The 22,244-nt window shown below is 50.1% G+C and overlaps 1 protein-coding gene across 3 annotated transcripts; it reads left to right on the forward strand.

Moving 5' to 3' along the window:
• Window positions 1-278: 278 nt before the first annotated feature.
• ACKR3 (atypical chemokine receptor 3) lies at window positions 279-14,736 on the forward strand. Of its 3 annotated transcripts, none has more exons than XM_005574719.4 (2): window positions 279-332; window positions 12,819-14,736. In XM_005574719.4, exon 2 carries the CDS (start codon window positions 12,846-12,848, stop codon window positions 13,932-13,934), a length of 1,089 nt encoding a protein of 362 aa, XP_005574776.2. In that variant the 5' UTR covers window positions 279-332; window positions 12,819-12,845; the 3' UTR covers window positions 13,935-14,736. The 3 variants fall into 3 exon arrangements, with proteins under 3 accessions (XP_005574776.2, XP_065382389.1, XP_005574775.2); XM_065526317.1 differs by lacking the exon at window positions 279-332 and adding an exon at window positions 2,521-3,130; XM_005574718.4 differs by lacking the exon at window positions 279-332 and adding an exon at window positions 2,521-2,611.
• Window positions 14,737-22,244: the final 7,508 nt, after the last annotated feature.

Genomic DNA, 22,244 nt, shown 5'->3' on the forward strand with positions numbered 1-22,244 from the left:
TTCTTAAAAAGCCCTGCTTGCTTACCCTCTCGTTTTCCCCCAGGACTGTTTTCTGGGACTGAGTGGGAGGCCCAAGGAGACAGCAAAGTTCAGGCCCCAAGCACCCAGCTCCTCCTCCCAGGGTGCGAGCCTGCCCAGGGTTCCCGACCCACCCCGCCCCATTCCTCGCCGGCACTTGGTCCGCCCCTCCCCGTCTGGAAGCCTCCCGCAGCCCCGCCCGGCGGAACTAGGGGACGGGTGGGGAACGTCAAAGGGCGAGGGCGGTGACCCCGGGGCCCGAATCCTCTCAGGCTCCTGGGTCGGGTGCCCGGCCGTGCGTGAGTGCGGAACAAGTATGGGCGCGGGGCCGTGCGTGGGTGCGGGGCTGGGTGGGGGCCCTGGGTGGGCGCGGGGCCGGGGCTGGCGGGGCAGGGCGTGGGGCTGTAGGAGAGCACGGGGCCGTGCGTGGGTGCGGAGCTGGGTTCAGACAGTGGGTAGGCGCGGGGCCGGCGCTGGCGGGGCAGGGCGCAGGCTGCTGCAAGGCGGCCTTGTGGATTCTGGCCCCGGAGCGAGGGCGGGCCCCGGACGCACGAAGTGGGTTCTCCTTTTCAAAAAAAACGGCGTTGCGTTTTCCTTCCTCTGGCTTGGAAACAATTTGCTCTTTTTTCCCCAGTCTCTGCCATAAACACTTGAATGTGCATACAACTGCAGAGCTTAATGCCACAACCTCCAGGAGATTGGGGAGAGGGGGAAGCTGCCCAGGATGGGGGTGGGAAAGCAAAGGAAAATGGAGAACGTTAGCAACTGCATCCTGTCAGGGGTCCCCCGTCCATGTGGCCTTTCTTCCAGCGACAGCATACTTAGCTCAGAACAGATTCACACCCACTCTGTGTTTCCACCGGGCGCGCCGGCTCTGCAATGCGGAGCGCGTTCTCTGAAGGACAGGCCCTGGAGTCACCGCCACAGCCACAGAAAGCGGAAACCGAGCCTCTGTCCAGAGGGAATCCCAGTACATTTCCAGCAGGTTCAGACACAGGGTCCCCCACAAGAAGGAAACAGGACGGAAAAAGTCAGTACACGTATGCTGTGGAGGGTCGAGGTCTTGCCTAGATCTTGGGTGTGGGTAGTCGTAGCCGCTCGCAGTTTTCCTTTCCAGCATCTCTGGCGAGCCTGGAGATGTGCTCGGGGCCGATGTGACACGAAGAGTGATTGCGCCGCTCTGCAGAGGCGGTGGCGCGACGCTGCGCTCGGGCTGGGAAAGGCCGGCCCCAGGGCGACCCCTCCAGAGGCCCCCGGAGAGCAGGTGTGCGCCTCGCCTCCCGCTGGGCAGCCAGTTCAGGAGAAAAATGTGAAGCTTTTATCTAAACAAAATATTTCTTTTGTTAAGGGCTTTCTCCACACTGAGACTTTCTAGCCACGTGAGACTTTGACCTCCCAGTCCCCCAGATTCAGCGCTGGGACCGAGCGTCTGCTGTTATTTTTAGTAGAAGTATAAAAAGAATCTCAAAGTTTTAGCTCTGGAGAAGGCGTGAATACAGCTGGTGCCTTCACACACTCCACTTGAGCCGCTCTTAAAGAACTCCAGGAGATGAGAAAGCAATACGAAAGCCAGAGCATTGCACATGAGGACGGGCTGGCGGGTGGCCTTTGGGTCCCTGTCGTATGGGTGATTTTTGTAAATGGGGCATTAGAGATGAGTATCGCCTGGATCACATTTTTAGGTTGAATTCCTCCCACGGGGGGAACTTTAGGAATACGCTTCCAAATAAGAATGTAGATTTCAATAATTGTAGTAAAGTGTTTGCCAAACTCATCTCAGAAAAAGACATTATCGAAAGGCATTTATTATCTTCTTAATGCGTGTCTGGCACTGGGCAGACACTGTGGAATACTATCTTGATTAGAGTCTCAAGGATTTTGTACCTGAAGTCCTTTACAAATAAAAGTATTCAAGTATAATCTATTATAAAGACTCTTTTTCCCCACTTTGGGGATATACGGTGTGGTATCGACTCATTGGTCATACCAAAACTGTTACTTCTGTTTTGGAGGAATTAGCAAAGAAAACCCAGGCTTAGCAAATCAACACCGAAGTTCAGAAGTTCAGAGTAATTTGTCTTGGGAACAAAGTCCTCCCTAGAGTGAAGAGGCATTCGCAGGAACTCTTGGTGTTAATGGGATTATTCAAGATATACCTGAGACCAGATAAATATTTGATGATTTTGCCAAGGACTAGAGTTTCTTGACAGTTTTTCTTTGGCTGACGTTTTCCCCAATGGGGTTCGGACTTTGTGGCTTCATCAGATTTTGCAAATGAAAAAAGGCTGGGGTTTCCCAAGAGTGCGCTTGTGCAGGAAACAACAGACTAGTGAGGTTTACAAGAGGGGTGTGTTCTGTGTGTGTGTTTGTGTGTGTGTGTGTCTGCCTGTGGGATGGGGGTGGCACGGGGGAGAGAGAGATGTGGGTTACAAAGCTGCCATCTAGAGGCGAGAGGCTCTTTTTTGCAGTGTATATAATGCAAGTCTGCAGCCAGCAGAGCTCACAGTTGTTGCAAACTGCTCAGCACTAAGGGAGCCAGCGCACAGCACAGCCAGGAAGGCGAGCGAGCTCAGCCAGCCGAGCCAGCCCAGAGGTAAGGAAACAGTGCTGGGGCAGCAGCTCTGCTTGGAAAGAAGGCATGGCTTCTGCTCTTAAGCCAAGGAGTCTTTTTCAAAGGACTTCTTTCAAATCGCTGAGATGGGTGCTTTTGAGTCTGCGGGTCTGGTTTCTAAAAACCCAGGCTGTACGTAGCTGCATTGCAAAGTGCTTTTGCTAATTCGGAGGGCTTCACCTTTCGCTTCAGAAAGCAAAGGGCAATTTTCTTAACTCACTTGCAGAAGGAAATTTCCTTGTGTATTTATGAATCTGGTATTTATTTGCTGTGTGGCTATTTAAGCTCCAGTAAGCAGGGGAACTTTGCAAGAACACAGACTATCCATTCTGCCTGACCAATTTGGCATGGGGATTAGCTTGGCACCCCCTGTTTACCTGTTTTGCTTCTAGTATATCAGTTTGGAAACAGATAAAATTGGCAGTAAATACGTAATTCCAGAACGATGAACACTTTATGAAGAGGCATCCTTAATGGAGCAGAAAACTGCTGAGAATCTTTGTGAGTCCAAGATGTATTTGAATTCAGTACTTTGGGGGATTTACCAGAGTCTGTAAGTCCGGAAGCTATAAACGTGAATGTTAAATACAGCCCGGTCTTCTCTTCTCTTGATGGCACGCTTGCTAATCTGAGTACTGTTCTCTTAGAAGGTGTTAAGTCCAACTTCAATTGTTGGGGGGGGGGGCGGGAGGGAAGCACACACACAAGTCTACTATTTTGCAATTTAAATATACTCTTCAGGTAAAATGTGGATTTTGTTCAATTTTGTTGGCATGTGCAAAGATTCAAGGAGTGGCTGAGGGAACTTTGGAGTGAGGTCAGGAATGGGTGGTTAGCCAAGACTTGTAACTTCCAGGGAGAATGAGAAGTTGTAAAAGTCAGACTGGCTGTCTCTCTTTCTCTCTTCCTCTTTCTGTCTTTCTTTCTTTCCTTTTGCTCACAACAGGATTACTTAGTTTTTCAAAAGTGGGAGAGAGCTTCCTTAACTGGTTTACAGCCCTTTGAACGTATTTGGTGCAGTGACATCCCCTGAAATTTCAGTCTGCAACGTCTCAACATGGTCACTTTGTTCTTTCCTTTTTTAAAGGCAGATGCTGCCTTTAGTGTCCCTTTATTTATTCCAGGAAAAATGTAGACATCAGCTAGGCACTCCTAGCAAAGAAAGTGGAGGCTGCTGGTTTCTGTGCTTTAACTTTCCATAGATTTCAAATGAATAAACTGCTCGTCCTTCTTTCATCAGAATATGAGCTTTCCCCAGATGGAAAGCCTTTTTCTAAAGCAAAGTTGCACATGGGAGCTCTAGCTTGGAAACAATTTGCTCTTTTTTCCCCAGTCTCTGCCATAAACACTTGAATGTGCATACAACTGCAGAGCTTAATGCCACAACCTCCAGGAGATTGGGGGGAGGGGGAAGCTGCCCAGGATGGGGGATGGGAAAGCAAAGGAAAATGGAGAAATGGCTGTAGTTTGCTGCCTATCAGCCTTTTTCTTTTAAGGGGCAGACGTTGCAGTCGCCGTTTTAAAAAAGTTCCATAAAGTATTGCCAAGGCAGCATGCCTGTGCAGCACACACACGACTTTGGGGGGGTGTTTCCTCCGTATGAACAGCAAGTCGTTGAAGCGTTGAGAAGGTATTATGATTTTTAATCAGGCCCAGAACAGGCCAAGTATAGGCTTTCTGAATGAAAAAAAAAAAAAAAAAAAAAAAACACAAAACACACAAAAAAACCCCAAAACAAAAAACCCTACTTAATCAGGAACAGTGGCTTTTTGTGTGGATCATTTGAGGAGAGAGCTCCTGTTTTCAAGTCGATGTGAGGGAAATTGGTTGAAGTTACTCAAACCTGAGGCTGAAGGGCAGTCACTCTATAAACCTTAAGAGTAACCGAGGGGAAAGAAAAAGACGTCAAAGATTGCAAAACTTTAGATTTTTCTCAGTGATTTTGTACAACATGAGGGGAATTTGGGGCCAGAAGGCATTTGTACCTTTAAACCAAGCAACCGAAGAACTTAGTTTTACTCTTAGAAGCAAGAACAGTATTAAAATGCCTTCAATTGGATTGCATGTGTGTAGGTATAATTTAGAAAGAAACTAAAGATTGTGTCATGTCAAGTGTTATTAAAGTCCAGGAAAGAAAAGACAAAGCTCCAGGACACATATTTTCTGTTGAAATAAAAGCGAGCAAGCCAGAAATAGACAGATCAGGACAAGGAGGGGTGCAGGGGCTGTTCTTGATTTTGAATACTTGATGGTTTCCTGCAGGGAATATTTGATGCTTTTATCTACTAATTTGGAAGTGGGAAAAAAAGGCATTATTGCTTCGATATTAAAGTGATCAGGGAATTGCACCATTTTATGGTGACAATTTTAAAGAGCCACAGGTAGTTTTGGAAGCAGACTGCGTTTTGTTCCAGGCACTGAAAAGGCGGAGGGGGGCTGAGACTATCTCAGGTGGCCTTGAACCGCTGTCGGCAAAGGGACAGATAACGAGCCCAGGGCAGCGTGGGGGACTTTGCGTTTTGAAGGCTGGGTCAGCCAGATAGTAAGCGTAATTTGCTCTTCCTGCTATAACAGATATGTGGGCATCCTCCCTCAGTTGTATATGCAGAGCCTAAGTTTGCACAGCATCCTCCTGGGAAACCCATTGTGTCTGGCTGAGGGCGGGGGGTGAGGAGGCTCTCCTAGCCTGGCTGACCTCCCACTGCCTCGTCCTTGTCCTAAGCTGGGTGGGAATCAGGGCTCTGATTACAGTGGGCCAGCCCAGACGGCAGCATTTGTGACGTGGGAATCTCTGGACCTGCTCTTGTGGGTATAGCTTTGCTTCCCTGTCGGGCAGCTGAGCACAATAGACCAGATCAGGTTTCTGGATGTGGGATTTATTTGATCCACCAAATCCTTAAAGTGGACGAGGATGCCCCACGTGTTCATGTGAAGTATGTCTAAGGACCCTGAGAAGAGGTGGATTGTATCTGAATCAGGGTATAGAGTTTTCTGTAGTTACTGTTTTTTGAGTTCTCAAGCAATTCAAAGCAGGTACGTACTTGCATAAAATAAGATCACTCACGGTCACTAGTGAATGTGCAGTTGAGACTGTTTCCCATTGCTGGCAGCAGAGGTGACAGACAGCTCTCCATTCTGCTATCAGCCCTAGCGGATAGTCACAGAGAGTCCGCCTGGGCCGAAGCTTCGTGGGTTTCTCCCCTAGGTTACTTGGTTGGTTTCCCCATAGATGTGATGTAGCATTGGTTAAAAACACACAGAGACACACACATGCACACACACCTCCCCCACTCAGTGATGCGCAGTTGCCTGATGGTTCTTCGGAGGTAGTGTGGATTCTCCTGATCTAACTTCCAGGCTCAGCGTAAGCCGGGGCTAGCCTGGCGGAAGAGGTGTCACCTGCTCCAAGAGACCAGAGCGTTTGCTTTTGTAGCATGACTCCCGCTGGAGAGTCCCTGGAGATGTTGGAACGGGGAAGAGAACTCTGTTCTTAGCCACAAGCCTGCCATAACCCAGTCTCTTCACCTGGCCTGGCCTCAGTTGCCAGGTGTGCAAACAGTGAGGGCCACTGTCCCAGCTCTTGTCTGGGGCAATACCGAGTTTCTTCATGAAATTCCTTTGTAGGACACAGGTCTCACACTGCAGAAAGCCAGTGAAGGAGGCAGAGGTCCTGCAGGGCCCAGAGGGCCAGAGGGCCCCTCGTTTGGGAGCTGGTCCTGGGGCCCCAGGCCTGGCCTGGGTTATCTTATCTGTGCCACTGTAGAGGAGTGACGTGTGTGTAGCAGCCTGGTCTGCACCCAGCTACCAGAGCACCCCACTGCAAAGCCGCCTGTGGGGTTCGTATTACCTCCATTCTCAAAGCTTCCTCTGCCCCAAAGCCATGGCCTTGCTCTAGACCTTCCTGGTTCCTGCGTGGATAAGCCCAGGCCACATTCCTTGCCCACCCTTTAAGGCCCAACCCTTACCTCCATCTGCTCTCTGTGGAGAGTCCTTGCCTCAGCCAGGCTGGGTGACTCTACCCGTGGCTGTGCCTTCCTGGAACATCCTTGATCACCGCTACCTCCTTGAAGGCCCCATAAGCCACCAGAGTAGAAACCCTCATCTTCCTGCTGAAGGGGCATGATGGGCCTGCGCGCCTTCCCAGTTAGCCGGGGGGGGGGGGTCTCGGGGATTGTGGGGAGACGTTTCTGATCTGTTGTCCTCACGTGCCCCAGAGCAGTGCCTCCTCGAACAAGAGGCTCAGTCCGCCAACACCAGCTCGGTGACGATTTCAGAAAAGTCTCTCCTGGACGCCCGTCTCCGCTGCTGGCCACGGTCGCGGGTCTCGGTGGACCATGATTAACTGCTGGCTCATTGAGCACCTACTGTGTACAGCTGTAGCTGTATAGCTGTAGCGCTGTAGCTACATAAAGTTACAGAAGACTTGGTGGGGGCTTCGGGGCTTGGTAGGAATGAGGTGGAGGGGCAAGAAACGTGAACAACGTCATGGTACAAAAGACATTCCAGAATAGAGATGTGCGGTGTGCGGCCAGGAGAACGTGGGAGAATCAGAAGGGCAGAGGGCATCAGTGGGGAAGAGTTTGTGATTGGAGACTGCAAACATATGGAAGGGAGTTTGGGGGAACACTGGCTGGGTGCCTGAACATGTGGCATTCTCTGGAAGGAACTAACCAGCGTGAGGACATGCTGATTGCATACTTAGCCACCACCCATGGAGGCTTTAAACCTGAGTGCTTCTAATTCTGGCTTCACCCTCAGCTTGCAGAGTGAGCCCAGGGAGACCATTTGGATGCAGCTGAATACCCCAGGCTGCTTGCCGCAGCACGGTCGTTGTCAAGGATACTTGGTTGATGAATAAAAAATCCCAGAAACGAGAGGTGAATCTCCGGGAAAAGTCCTGCAGTTGACAAGAGGAGCCCCATCTGGGCTGTGAGTGACAGAGGAGTCCCTTTGCCGGCCATAGGCTGGAAGGGATGCAGGGCTGGACAGGTGCTCGCCACTGCCGGCTACAGGGAAGTTCTCTCCCTGTCACTGCAACGTGCGACAGGGCCGCTAAAAAGGTGACCCCTGTACGAAGGAATGAATGAGATAAAACAGAGCAGGCGCTGGGAAAAAGGGAATGAAAGCTGACGTTCACTGCTTTTCGTTCTCCCTTGGGTTGCTGTGGTCCAGGAAAATGGAACATGAACCTCGATTGTTTGCGGACCATTCCTCCCTTTAAGAAAATTTACATAATTCTTGATGTCAAATTTCAAATAACACAGGAGTTTAAAGAGTAAAAACTACACGTCTCCTTTTGTTCCCTCCTCCTACCCTCCCGGCCCCAAGTTTCATACTTACTGCAGGTCTTTTTCTATGCCTTTGTGCACATGTATTTACATATAAAAATACATAAGTGTAATTTTTGTGTGTCTTTCTGCATAGCTGGGATTGTGCTGTGTGTGTGTGTGCGTCTGCGCATTGTCTTTCACTGAACAGCATGCCGTAACTCTCCCTGTGGATGAAGGGAGGCCTCCCTCTCACAGCTGTATTATATTCCAGATGGCGGAGACCCAGGCTTTACTGAGTCATGCCTCTGTTGAAAGACATTTATGTTGTCTCCAGTGTTTGCTCGTAAATAAATACTGCTTTAAAAAACATCTTGTGTACATTTGGAGACACATGAATATTTTGAGGAGAGAAATGTGTGAATTTGTATCATCACAGAACTGGAAAGAAACGTCTTTTGTTCTGCACTCCCTCCCCTTCCTTCCCCCTGGAATCTTTTATGCAGAAACCTTAGAACCTGAGTGTCAGAAGTGGGTCTCATTCCCCTGCCTGCCCCGGTGTGGGCACGGAGGCCATAGAAACCCAGTCAGTGGGCAGGTTTGATTCACACCCAGAAATGGTTCTTAGACCCTGGCCTCAAGCGGGAATGGAATTGCTGGTTGATTCCAGCAGAGGGTGACTGGTCTAAGTGGAATGTCTCCTTCAGACCCTGTGGCTATCGGCTGTCCCAGCTTCCCAGCGTCAACAGACCCGGCACAGGCTGAGAGGCATTAAGAATGTATACAAGGACCCAAGGGCTGGCCCATCCAGATCTGTGCGGAATGCAATCAGCTCTTTCTGTATGGGATGAGGTAATCCCCTGCTTTTGCTTGAGGGGACCTGTGATTTCTGTGTAGGGCTCTCTGGGGGTTCATTAGAGGCCTCCCTCCCTCTCTCCACTTTCAGATTTTGCAGGGAGCTTTGTCACCAGGCCTTTGGGAACCAGGGGCCCTGGGTACACATTTCATAGTTTGCCCTATGAAGCCTTTGTTCCTATCAGGGATTCTGAGAGTGTCACTTGTTAAGGTCTAAGCAGGTAATTTAGGAAGATTCTTTGCTCCAATGGCGGACGCACACCATCAGTGAATGGTATTCAATGCAAGTGGGCCCTGCCCACCCTAAACGTCCTGCACGCAGGCTGGGGCGGCCAGAGCCTTTGTCGCAGGCCACATTCCATGTTACGTGGCAGTTCCCTATTTTGAATAAGGGGATTGATTGTCTTTGTCAAATAATAATCTGTTTTCTGGAGACAGCCCTTGTTTCTGAAACCTAATGCATGAAAAATACCGAAATGACGAAAGGCTGAGCTATTGTATGACACTTTTTTTGTTGTTGTTGTTGTTTGTTTTCTTTAGCTCCCATTTAAATTTGCAGAGGACTTGATGACTGCACTGTCTGCTTAATCTCCCTTTTTGCTATACTTTCCTTCCTTTATCTGACCACTGGAGCCTTTGGTGATGGGAAGGAAGAGGCTGGTCCAGGCCCCTAGAGGAAAGCAGGTGATCAGGGTATGGGGCTCTGACTTCGTTTCCTGGCCAGTCCCAGTGTGGGCTGCTGTTCCTTGGGCTGGTTAGTGATTGAGGATTGGTGATCGGGGATCGGTGACTGATGATGGGTGGCCGGTGATCGGTGGGGCAGTGAGGAGATCCAGCCTCTGCTCTCTCATTCAGCCCTTGGGCAGCAACAGCCACACCCTCTTTGGAAGTTTCCCGCTGTGCCACCCAGGAGGGGAGAAGCAAGGAAAGGGGAGGACAGCTGAGCGGGGAAGGGCCTATCTCAGAAATACTATTTTTGACTCAGAGGACCAGTGGCCCCTAAATCAAATTTTCTTTGCCCAAAGAGGCAGAGGTAGAAAGCCAAGGACTGGATGGGGGTCTCTGAGCCCTTTTCCACCTCTCAGTCCCACTCTGAGCTCTAAGAATACTGAAGGCTGCTGGTAGCTCAAAGCGGGTGAGTGTCTGTTTTGTGCTAAGAATGGAGGAACTGGAAGGAAGGACACACTGGAGGTGTGGGAACCAGGCGTCTTCTCACTGAGTGACCTGGCCTCCCGCAGGGGCCGTCCATGCCGAGCAGTGGCCAGGCACCTGGCCAGCCGGCACCTGACATGTTTCTACACTGGAGGCCGAGTAAGACCTGAGCCAGAGGACTGTCACCATGGTGGGGGAGAGAGGTGGGGCGGATTCGGGATCCAAGTTCTGGCGAACAAAGACTGAGGGTCATTTCTTTCTAGCCCCTGTGAATGGCCCAAACCCCAGGATTTATGGCAGCTTCTGCTGAGTGGCTGTGCCAGTGGGGACAGAGCAGGGAGCCCAAGCCAGGCACCAGCCGAGCTGCCCTTTGGACCCAGCTGCTGTCCCTGCTGCTGCCCAGCTGTGGGGCCGTCCTCCATTCAAGCTCTTCTGCTCCCCGGGACTCTGGGGTCAGATGAGATCACAGGTGAAAGTGTTTTGGAAACCAAGCCATGATGCAAATGGGACAAAGGAAAAGGTGGCTGCAGTAGAGCCATGTGGGAGACCAAAGGTGACATCCTTGTCTCCTGGAATCACAGGGTGGAGAGTGGAACGTCAGCTCTGGGTGGTGGCCAAGGGAAGGTGGAGATAGTAGCTTCAAGGCACAGCCTGGGGCTGGCTGTCCGCCCTGGGGGCAGTCTGGCAGGCCAGGGTTTCCTCAGCTCCCTGCTGGGCCTACGTCCTTTTGGAGTTCTAGAGCTGCGTCTTAGGACAGGTGTGCCGAGCCTCCTACTTTGAGTTTCTGTCCTGACCTTGACCTTGCTCACCTCCACGGGCACCCTCCCATGCTTGGGCATCAGGACTTGTCATAAGTCAGTGGTCACAGGGCTTGATTCCTCCTAGTGGGTCACTCTGAGGACAACCAGGCCTCCCGCTGCAGGACCAGCATGGTTCCCTCCATGAAGGGCTTTCAGAGTGGGGAGGGGATGCGGCTGTCATGGGAGGCCCAGCGCTTTCTGTCGGCCGTGGAGGACACCGAGTCAGGTTAGGTCACCAGGAGGGGACCCCACGGTGATTTACATCCTGCAGAGGGAAGTGCCCAGAAGCCTGCAACAGTCTCCGCTAAGTGGGGTTCAAGCGAGGTCCTCTGCTGTGAATGATGGGGCTGTGGAGCCGAGGCCGCGCAATTTCTCACTTTTCAGGGATTCTGTTCATATTGTCCCAAAGGAGAAACCCATCAAACAACCCAGTCTCTGTGTGAGCCTGTGAGTCTCCCTCCACCGGGGATATTTATTACTTAGCCAGAAAAGCCAGTTTTCAAGGGGAGTAGAATTAAATCAGGTTCTGCTTTTTGCTAAAGGGAAAAACCGCTCCCCTTAGGTGGGAGAATCCCCAGGGTTCTTTCTTCTTGGCCAGGGAGGGAGAAGCGGGAGACGTTTTACTGAGCATCGTTTTACTGAGCATCGGCTAGGGCCAAGCTCTGAATTAGGCCTTTTCTTCTTAGGGTATCTGTGAGATAGGTGCTGCTGTCCTGGGGAGGCAGATGCAGACAGATTAACTCTTAAGGTAAATGCTAATGAATAGAGCAGCCAGAATTCCAACCCAGAAATGTCTGATCTCGACATGGGCAGCTTCCCAGCTGTGGCTTTGCATACTGCTAGCGAGCTACCTGGACATTGATCCCTGACCGTTATCCTTGATCCCCCAGGGAATTCTCAAATGTAACCTGGAATCCACTTTAAATGAACTTGGTAAATAATGACTTGACCCTAGGCCAGTCATCACCTGGGACAAGTGAGGGGGAAGGGCATCCACCCGACTACGTCACTGTCAACTGCATCCTTGGGCTGAGGTTTTCATTTTACAGTGGGGTTCAGGCAGGGCCAATTGCTGACCCAGGACCATGGCCTGGAGGGATTTCAGGGCCTTCCCATGGGCGGACTGGCAGTAGAAGACAGCCGCTGTCAGTCTGTCTGGAGAAATCACTGCCAGATAACAATGGTACCCTGTGGCTGAATTCTGGCTGGCAGTGAAATGGTGACGGAGTGTTGGTCCCACCTCAGGTCAGCAGGGAAAACAGTTGGGAAAATTGTCAGCCCTCCTGAAATGCAACAGTTGGTGGTTTTTGTGCTTTGAGTCTTGGCACACTTTGCTCTTGAAGCAGTTGAACAAATAAAGGAATGGAAAAACAGGTGCTGACCCAGAGCTAGAGACAGCTGGTTGGTTGCCTTTCATTGAAAACCACACTGTCAACCCAGAGTCTTCAGGTTCGGGGCGCAGTTAAGCTGTGGGCCACCTTGCGTAGGCTCACTGTGTTTCCGGAGGCTTTATGACTGCACACTGGGGCTGCCTGAGACGCAGGTTTACATGTGAAGTTAGCAGAAAAGTAAAGAGTGCTGAGTCACATTTTAAATGCAAATTTGGAGGAGGATTTGAAATGCTTTCATTAAGACACCAAAGCAGGACACTTGTAATACAGCGGTGCCAGGAGCAGACAACCCTGCCATTCTTTGGGGACGTAGATAAAATGGCTCCACCGTCCCCTGCTGAGAGCGAGCAGGCCATCAGCATCGCGGTGGCTGGGGCTCAGCTGCCTGACGTTTCTTTGGCCCCTGTACTGTGTTGATTTCACACCCTGGGCACAGCCAGACTGGCGGTGTCTTGAGAACATAGCCATGAAAAGATGGAGAAAGCAAACACAGTTTCTGTCTTGGAGAACCCCGTGGATTTAGATTCCGAGTATGTTTTATTTTGTTTTGGAGAGTTTTATTATGGATTTTTTTTTCTCCCTTCGTTGCAAAGACATTACAGAGCTAAACCCAAACCGCTGAGCCTATCAGGGCCTTGGAAAAGCATTTTGCCTGAAACTGGAGTTTTTCCTAATGAAGTGACTTTTCTCTTCCATCTTTTTTGTTTGCTTGGTTTTCTCGTAGGTCATTGGATTGCCCGCCCTCAGCACGATGGATCTGCATGTCTTCGACTACTCGGAGCCAGGGAACTTCTCGGACATCAGCTGGCCATGCAACAGCAGCGACTGCATCGTGGTGGACACGGTGATGTGCCCCAACATGCCCAACAAAAGTGTCCTGCTCTACACACTCGCCTTCATTTACATTTTCATCTTCGTCATCGGCATGATTGCCAACTCCGTGGTGGTCTGGGTGAACATCCAGGCCAAGACCACAGGCTACGACACGCACTGCTACATCCTGAACCTGGCCATCGCCGACCTGTGGGTTGTCCTTACCATCCCAGTCTGGGTGGTCAGCCTCGTGCAGCACAACCAGTGGCCCATGGGGGAGCTCACGTGCAAGGTCACACACCTCATCTTCTCCATCAACCTCTTCGGCAGCATCTTCTTCCTCACGTGCATGAGCGTGGACCGCTACCTCTCCATCACCTACTTCACCAACACCTCCAGCAGCAGGAAGAAGATGGTACGCCGTGTCGTCTGCGTCCTGGTGTGGCTGCTGGCCTTCTGCGTGTCTCTGCCAGACACCTACTACCTGAAGACCGTCACGTCTGCGTCCAACAATGAAACCTACTGCCGGTCCTTCTACCCTGAGCACAGCATCAAGGAGTGGCTGATCGGCATGGAGCTGGTCTCTGTGGTCTTGGGCTTCGCCGTTCCCTTTTCCGTCATCGCTGTCTTCTACTTCCTGCTGGCCAGAGCCATCTCGGCGTCAGGTGACCAGGAGAAGCACAGCAGCCGGAAGATCATCTTCTCCTACGTGGTGGTCTTCCTCGTCTGCTGGCTGCCCTACCACGTGGCGGTGCTGCTGGACATCTTCTCGATCCTGCACTACATCCCTTTCACCTGCCGGCTGGAGCACGCCCTCTTCACAGCCCTGCACGTCACACAGTGCCTGTCGCTGGTGCACTGCTGCGTTAACCCTGTCCTCTACAGCTTCATCAATCGCAACTACAGGTACGAGCTGATGAAGGCCTTCATCTTCAAATACTCAGCCAAAACCGGGCTCACCAAGCTCATCGATGCCTCCAGAGTCTCGGAAACGGAGTACTCTGCCTTGGAGCAGAGCACCAAATGATCTGCCCTGGAGAGGCTCTGGGACGGGGTTGCTTGTTTTTGAACAGGGTGATGGGCCCTGTGGTTTTCTAGAGCAAAGCAAAGTAGCTTCGGGTCTTGATGCTTGAGTAACGTGAAGAGGGGAGCACGTGCCCCCCGCATCCATTCTCTCTTTCTCTTGACGACGCGGCTGTCGTTTGGCTGTACGTGCTGACAGTTTTGCAACAGGCAGAGGTGTGTCGTACAGCAGTGCTGTGCATCAGAGCCAGCTGAGGACGGGCTTGCCTGGACTTCTGTAAGATAGGATTTTCTGTGTTTTCTGAATTTTTTATATGGTGATTTGTATTTAAATTTTAAGACTTTATTTTCTCACTATTGGTGTACCTTATAAATGTATTTGAAAGTTAAATATATTTTAAATATTGTTTGGGAGGCATAGTGCTGACATATATTCAGAGTGTTGTAGTTTTAAGGTTAGCTTGACTTCAGTTTTGACTAAGGATGACACTAATTGTTAGCTGTTCTGAAATTATATATATATATATAAATATATATAAATATATAAATATATGCCAGTCTTGGCTGAAATGTTTTATTTACCATAATTTTATATCTGTGTGGTGTTTCGTACCGGCACGGGATATGGAACGAAAACTGCTCTGTAATGCAGTTTGTGACGTTAATAGTATTGTAAAGTTACATTTTAAAAAAACAAAAAACTGTTCTGGACTGCAAATCTGTGCACACAACGAACAGTCGCATTTCAGAGAGTTCTCTCCATTTGTAAGTTATTTTTTTTAATAAAGATTTTTGTTTCCTAAAAATGCATCAAGTCTCAGTCTTAAAAGTGTGTTTTGGCACTTGAGTAGCATGCATGGTAGTAATACATGGATATATGCGGCACACACAGGCCAACTGAATGAAGATTTTAGAAGAAGAGTGCTACCGAAAAGCAAAAGCCACCAGGTTAACTTGTTTGAAATGATATAAAAAGAAAAACACTTGAGCACACTGCATAGTTTTTTTTTAAATTTTCAGGCAATAATGTGTTTGGTAGCGGGGGACGATTGCTAGGGTCCAGCGAGATGGTCATGGAGAGAAGGCTGGTACAGAGAAGGTGCCACTTGCTGTCCAGACAGGAGAGTTTCAGGTTGTGGGACTGGTGTCCTCATCTCTACCGCCTGTGTGCTTCCAGGGCCTGTGCAAAGCCCCTTAAATCTCCTCTGCTAAGGTAAACACCTCCAGGGGCAACACTTCCTATACAAAGTCTTCATTTAAACTGTGCCAATCAGCTACCCTCTTGAGGCCACACAAAGAGCGAATCCCCAGCTTATGCATGTCCTTACTAGTGGTTGGAAAGAGTGCTCTCAGAATGGCCAGTTCCTGCTGGGCCCTCTCTAACTCTACCTGGAGCCACAAGAGCGGTGGAGACTTCAACAGATGAGTCAGCTGGGCAGGGGCTCAGAGAGGGGCTGGGCTCCCAGCACTGCCCTCACCACCTCTACCTCTGCCAAGACCTCTCTGCATAGAGAGCTGTTTGCCAACACAAAGGCAGTCCCAGATGCTCATCTGACCTGTGAGCCTGGGGGCTGCTGCTAGGTTGGAAAGCACCCTGTGCAAATCCTTGCCCCACAGACCCACAATGGGCAGCTCTGCAGTTCCCAGGGGCCCACAGACCGAGTCCACTGCAGGGGGCTCCTATTTCCTGCAAAGGGCTTCACAGCTTAGAGTTTTGAAACTAGGGCTGTAACTTACTGGAAATATATTCTTGATACACATGTACATCCTCAGGTGCACATACACGTGGTCTTCAGTGGGATTCTGATTCGATAACAATAATGTAGGTAGTGGGATAACAGCATACAAAGAGGCAAAGATACCAAGAAGAAGGGAAAATAAGAGTAGGTAGGATGGCAACCTGAAATTGGGAAAGTTCTCGACCTAAATATGTGTTCCTTGACAATAAAAATGGATTACATGTTTGCTGTGAGCCTTCTAGGCGTCAAGTTCAGGCAGAAATACATTTCTCCAGTAGTAAATTCAAAGTGGGGAGGGGGAGGGGGCATCGATTGCAATCCACACGCTCAGCCGTGCAACAGATGGAACTGTAAAAAGGCATTCAACTGAATTGCTGTGCTGAATTGCCATCGCAGTCCATCCAGGGGTCTCTCCCACCCCCTTACCCTGGAATTTCAGTAGGCTCCCAGGGCCTAACAGTGCTGGGGTGGGTGGGGGTCTTTCAGGCTTGTCTGTCGACCTGGATGTCTGAGACGGCCACTGCCTGTGCCTTCTGCAGGGCTCCTCTGCCACCCCTGTTCCTGTGGCTCTGGCTGCTGTTTTTGCCTCGCTGGACCGTGAGACTGGTTTGGCCCTTTTCTGTTTTTCTGCTGCTCTGCAGCCCGGGGCTCTCCCAGCTGCCTCCTCCCACACTGCAGTGGAGGGGCAGGGAGGGAGGGTGACACTGAACCAGACCCGGACTCACCAGGCGGCACCCTCTGCTTTGGGGGGATTTTCCGTCTCCCACAGGGCCCAGGGCACCGTGGCCTGCTGTCCCAGACCCTCCGACGTCCCTGGGGTCTGCTGTCTGCAGGGGCAGGCTCCATCTCGGAAATGCTCCAGTGACTTTGTTCTCTCTCTTCCTTCTAGAAATCCCCTTCTTTGTCCTGCCTGGGGCTGGAAGAGTTGCTGGTTTATTCCCAGTTATCTGGACTCAAAATCTCTTTCCTTTGATTTCCACTGCAGGGTCCTTCCCTGGAGCCAGGAGGGATAACAGAGGCTGGGTCAAGGGGTAGAGTGTCCTGAGGGGAGGGGAGTTAATACTGAAAAAAAGAAATTCAGCCCCACCCTATGACTGTGGTGCAGAGGAGGCAGAGAGAATAGTGAGCCGTGTTTGGATATGGGATGGGCCTTGAGGGGAGGAGGGATGGACAGGAGACCCCTGGCTCTCCTCAAATCCAGGGACTAGAGGGCCTGCAGTGCTGCTGTGGGAGGGTCGTTCTTTGGTGTCCTTTTCTCTGGACAGATCTTCCAAGACACCCGCCTCCTGATGTGGAAAGAAAGCTGTTAGCACTATGACCTTGGACCCCAGGAAGGATGTCTGGAGCTCCAGGCAGAGTGGGACCTCAGAGTTGGGAGAAAAGCAGTTTTGACTTTCTTGACGGTGCTTCCTGGATCCTTCTCCCACCCCAGGGAGAGGGGAACATTTTCTTCTCCATTCCTGTCTAATACTCTGCTCCTGTTTCATGGTTGAAATGCCCAAGGCATGGCAGGCTGTGGGCAGCGGAAGGCCACCCCTAGCAGCCCGGATGGCAGCCCGTCATCGGTGAGTCATTGTTAAATGCTTTCCATCTGGTTCAACGTACGAGCTGCTAACCTTGATTGTACCCTGGGTTCCGTGCAAGTGAAGAAGAAAAATAATGCCGCTCAAAAGGCCAGATGGAAAATAATCTGGACACACAGGAATACAATCTATTTGCTGGCCGATGACTTTTGGTCCTTCCAAGAGTCTCGCAGCAACCTGGGATGGGACCCGAGTGATATCTGTGGTCAGATCTGGCAGAGCAGCAATACATTTTAAATCTTCTGTAGCAGGATACTTCCTGGGGCCTCTCCAGGAGGCAGCAGCTCCAGGGCATGGTCTATTTTACTAGGAATGTGGAAATTCTGCCTTACTGGACTTCTACTCTGAGGACATTGGCTATAAATACATAATGGATCTGGGAGATGTCACATCTAGGCTAAGCACAGGTATCTCAGAACTCTGGGGAAACGTGGGGTGCTGTGGATCTGCCCTGATGGGATGGATGGCTGAGGAAGACAGCAGAGAAAGTTCCCAGAGCTTCCTCCTGGAGGTATGGGTTTTCGCCCCTAAGTGCCAGGGATACCTCTGCATGGGTTTATGCCACTGAGATTTTAGTCCTTCAGGGGTGGTGGTTTCAGGTGGGTTAAATGCTTTAAAAGATCGACCCACTACTATAGAACATTTTTCACTTCCTCTTTCTCAGTCTTGGATTTCCCAAGAAAAGCTCCCTGGTGGTTTGCATTTACGCAGGGCCTGCTAAGATCCCGCAATCTCGATATCACTGACATTTGATATGGAACAAGATTAGTTTGAATGAGGTTTGATAGAACGTTAAATCACTCTAACGCAGTTGAGATTTACAGTGGTTCGTTTGCCTTGAGGATGGCTGAGGACGGCCTGACTCTTCCATAAACTCTTCTGGTAGAGTAGCAGAGTTTGCTCACCTCACAGTCTCTGATGTGCACACACACCCGTGCATACACCTGGACTTGCTACCATCTGTGTGACCAACATGTGCTCTTGGACACAGCTTTCACGTGCGTGTTTAGGACCATCCTAGTGAGAGCCTGGGCCACAGGGTTGAGATCCACTTTCTCTAAGTCTCAGGCCTCTGCCAAGTGTGTAGCCTGAAGAGCCATCACTGTTTTCTATCCTGGGAAATGTGGGCCAGGTTTTCGCTTTGCTAAACTTAGCCTCCTTGTTTATAATGTTGCATGATGATAGTACTTGATTCATAGGGCAATCATGATGATCAGATCACAGTCTCTGCAAAATGCATGTCACGGTGCCTGGGGCACACATAGTGCATGATCAGAGAACAACAGCCATCCTGACCACATTCTCTGGGCATAATTTGCATTTTTCTTGAGAAGAAACAATGCATTTCAGAGAAATGGGGCAAGAGAATATCTGCCCGTGGGTGGTGAGTGAAAAGATGAGGCACATCTGTCTCACACTCATTCTAACCAGGGCAATTTGCACCTTCAGGAGACATTTGCCAATGTCCAGAGACATTTTAGTTGTCCCAACTTGGGGTGGGGAATGCTCATGTCATCTTGTGGGTCAAGGCCAAGAATGCTGCTGAACAGCCAGTGGTACACAAGATGGTCCCCAAACAGAGAATTACTGCTACGGCTTGGCTGTGTCCCCACCCAAATCTTATCTTGAACTGTAGCTCCCACAACTCCCATGTGTTGTAGGAGGGACCTGGTGGGAGACAACTTGAGGCAGCTGGGAGAAAAGCAGCTTTGGCTTTCTTGATGGGCATTTCCTGGAGCCTCCTCCCAATCATGGGGGAGTTTCCACCATACTGTTCTTGTGGTAGTGAATACGTCTCATGAGCTCTGATGGCTTTATACGGGGTTTCCCTTTTCGCTTGGCTCTCCTCCTCTCTTGCCTGCTGCCATGTAAGACTTGCCTTTCACCTTCCACCATGATTGTGAGGCCTCCCCTGACATGTGGAGCTGTGCGTTCATGAAACCTGTTTTTCTTTATAAATTACTCAGTCTCAGGTACGTCTTTATCTGCAGTGTGAAAACAGACTAACACAATTACTGAGTCCCAGATGTCAACTGAGTGGAGGTGGAGAGACCCTGGCCTAGGATAAAACCAGTCATTAAGACACAAGCCTTCTTTCTGGATACCATTCACTGCCTGGGGAATTCACTGAGGGTACAAAGAGCACCTGGGGAAAAGCATCTGAGTCCTTAGAGCCATGGCTTCTCCATTTCCTGCCCCTCAACTCAGCAGAACCCTAACAGGCCAGGGCAACGCAGACAATCATGCTATGTGGATTCACGCCAGCATCTCCACTGTGCCCGAATATGTTTCAACTACAGGAATTTGGGGCATTTGCCATTTACATAAAAGATGTACTCCTGAAATAGGAACACACAAATTAAACATTAGTAGACATTTTAAGTACCCTTGGGAGGTTTTAAATTTTAGTTTAAGATTTAAAGTATTTTGCCTTAAAAGCTCCAGAAAGAACACGGTTAGCGGGACAGAGCTGTGGACAGGACTGCATGAGACCAGGGTGATAGATTCGGTTCTGCTTCTTATTAGCTCCATGGCGTTAGAAATATTTCTTCTCAGTTTCCTCACCCTCAAAATTACTGCTCCACCTTCATTAAAGGATTGTTGTAGAGATCAAAAGAGAGCATATATGCGAATCAATGCAGTTGAGTGAATGCAAAAAAGAATGAGTGAAGTGTTTGAAACTTGCATAGGGCCACACAAATGTTCCTAACCATTCTCTAAGCCTTTTTTGGTTTTGTTATCTGCGTGATTCATTTTTATATTGCCCAATGCTTAATCCACATGCTGTCTGGTTATGTCGCAGTATTGAAATCTATCACGCCTCTAGCGTGCCTCATTCGTTCCGGGTTTATCTGAAGTCTACGAGGGGTTCATGTTCACCTGTCTATTGCTGTAGGGCGCGGTGCTCATGGCCTTTATGTAGGTTTCACAGGGCTGGGCTTCTCCAGCTCTGAGATCAGGGCAGGACCCCTGTGAAGGGGGATGTGGTTATCTGGATGGCATGGGGAGAGGAATGCCCAATTCTGGAGTTTTCCTTACTTTTCAAAAGCTTCATTTTTGTTGGCCTTTCATATGCTTATGCACTCAGACCTTTCCATGTGGGATTCGGAACGGCTGACAATCATGTCATTTCTCCTGACGGGTTAGGGGGAAAAAAGTGGTGGCTTCATCAGTCATTTGTTACCCTGTAATGTTCAGAAGCAGCAGAATGAAAAAATCTGAATTTCCATAGTTATTTCCGGAACTAAACTGATTAAAATCATTTCCTAGGTAGGTCGGCATCTTCCCTTTAACAATTTTCAGAAGAAAAGGCAAAGAGAAAGTCATTGTGGCGATGGCATTAAATCTGCTTGGGTGACTCAGAATGTATGTTGGCACGGCAACATGTCATGGGGCGAGCAGCAAACATGTCCTGTCGGTGGCGGTGGCGTGTCTGAAAGGGCCTTGGGCTTCGCCGTGCCATGCTGGATTTGCTTCCTTTTAGCTTTTCACATGAAAGTGTTTGAAGCTAATCTTTTCATTCCTTTGCGAGGGGCTCATCAATAGGACGAACGCATTAAAGGTTTCCCCACCATTGCGTTTCTCAGGGCCGTTGTTAAAAGTGTGAATTGTGTTTCGTGCCACAGTGTAATGAGAATTTGAATTTCGTGCGGAGCCCAAAGTGTAAATGAAAAATCGTCCGTTGCCCAGCTGTGCAGACGGTGAATGTCTTTCCCTGCGATGTATTCCACACTCGTTCTTGTTAATTTATTCATCCATCCACACGTTCGTTCACTCACTGATGGACAAGCTTTAGTGTGCGACCACTGTGTGCCCTGCTCTGTGCTTGTCTTAAAAATGTCACAGATGGCTGGAGGGTAATGTTTTTCCTGCTAAAATTCTCCCAGCCTGGAAAGGGAGAGGGGGAATGAGACGTAGAGAAATCTTTAAGGGGCAACATGGTAAGAAGGATTCTGGAAAGATCCTTTAGACTGCGGAAATTGGGAAGGCTTGAAAAGAAGGAGTCCTCCTATCCTGGCCCAGGGATGACCAGGACCTGGGAGGGCAAGCCCCGGGGATGAGGTATGGGATGGCAGGCCTCGGTTCCTGGGATGCCGTCACTTTTGGGGGTAGACACCTTAAGGAAAAGTGGAGGTGTCTGAGAGGTGTTCAGAAGTTGACAAACACTGATGTTGTCATCATTGTGCCGTAAGAGCTATTGATGGCGGGAATCAAAGGTCATCACGGCCACTCCCAGTGAAGACAGAAAAGAAGGCTGGGGCCAGGAAGTCGGGAAAGTGGACAGAGAGGCCTCTGGGCTCTGCAGGTCAATGGCTGTAGCCTCCTTCTGCTTTTGCTGTGCAGCCTGGGACCTTGTCTTCCCCGCTCTGACAACCAAACAAGCAGCTCCAAGTTCATGACTATCTGGGAATCCTGCTTAGCCAAAAATGACATCTGTCAGATGGGTTTCCCTTTTTCCCTGGAGGTTTTCGAAAGCTCTGGTTGTTCTTGAAGACCTGTTGATCCCAGGCAGACCCTGCAGGCGGTGCCCATAGAGTGTGTGATGGCTGGTGGGTGACCCTCTGGAGCACCATTCACGAGCACAAGCCTGGGCTGAGACCCGGATGCCAGGGGCAGCGAGCAATTTCCACCCCCGCACCAAAGGCGGGGATGCCTCTTGAGACAATCACAGGATTAGTGTAAATAGAACTTGTGGGGAAGCAAAATTGTAAGCCTAACATGGCACTCAGCTCTTCCCTGCTGTAGAATGTACCACTGGACATGTGTTTCCAGAAGGAAGGGGCAACTCTGTAAGCCTGAGCTCCTCTCCTCGTCCCTGCCTGGTGGCACACACTGCAGTGGCCTGTGCTGGTCTCTGAGGTGGTTCACAGAGGAGGCGGAGCGCACATTTTCACACTGGGCTCACGGTCTCACCTGGCCAGCGAGACGCAGTGTCTCCATCGCTCACAGTCTCACCTGGCCAGCGAGACTCAGTGTCTCCATCACTCACGG

The sequence above is a fragment of the Macaca fascicularis genome, chromosome 12 (assembly GCF_037993035.2).
Source record: "Macaca fascicularis isolate 582-1 chromosome 12, T2T-MFA8v1.1".
NCBI lineage: Eukaryota > Metazoa > Chordata > Mammalia > Primates > Cercopithecidae > Macaca > Macaca fascicularis.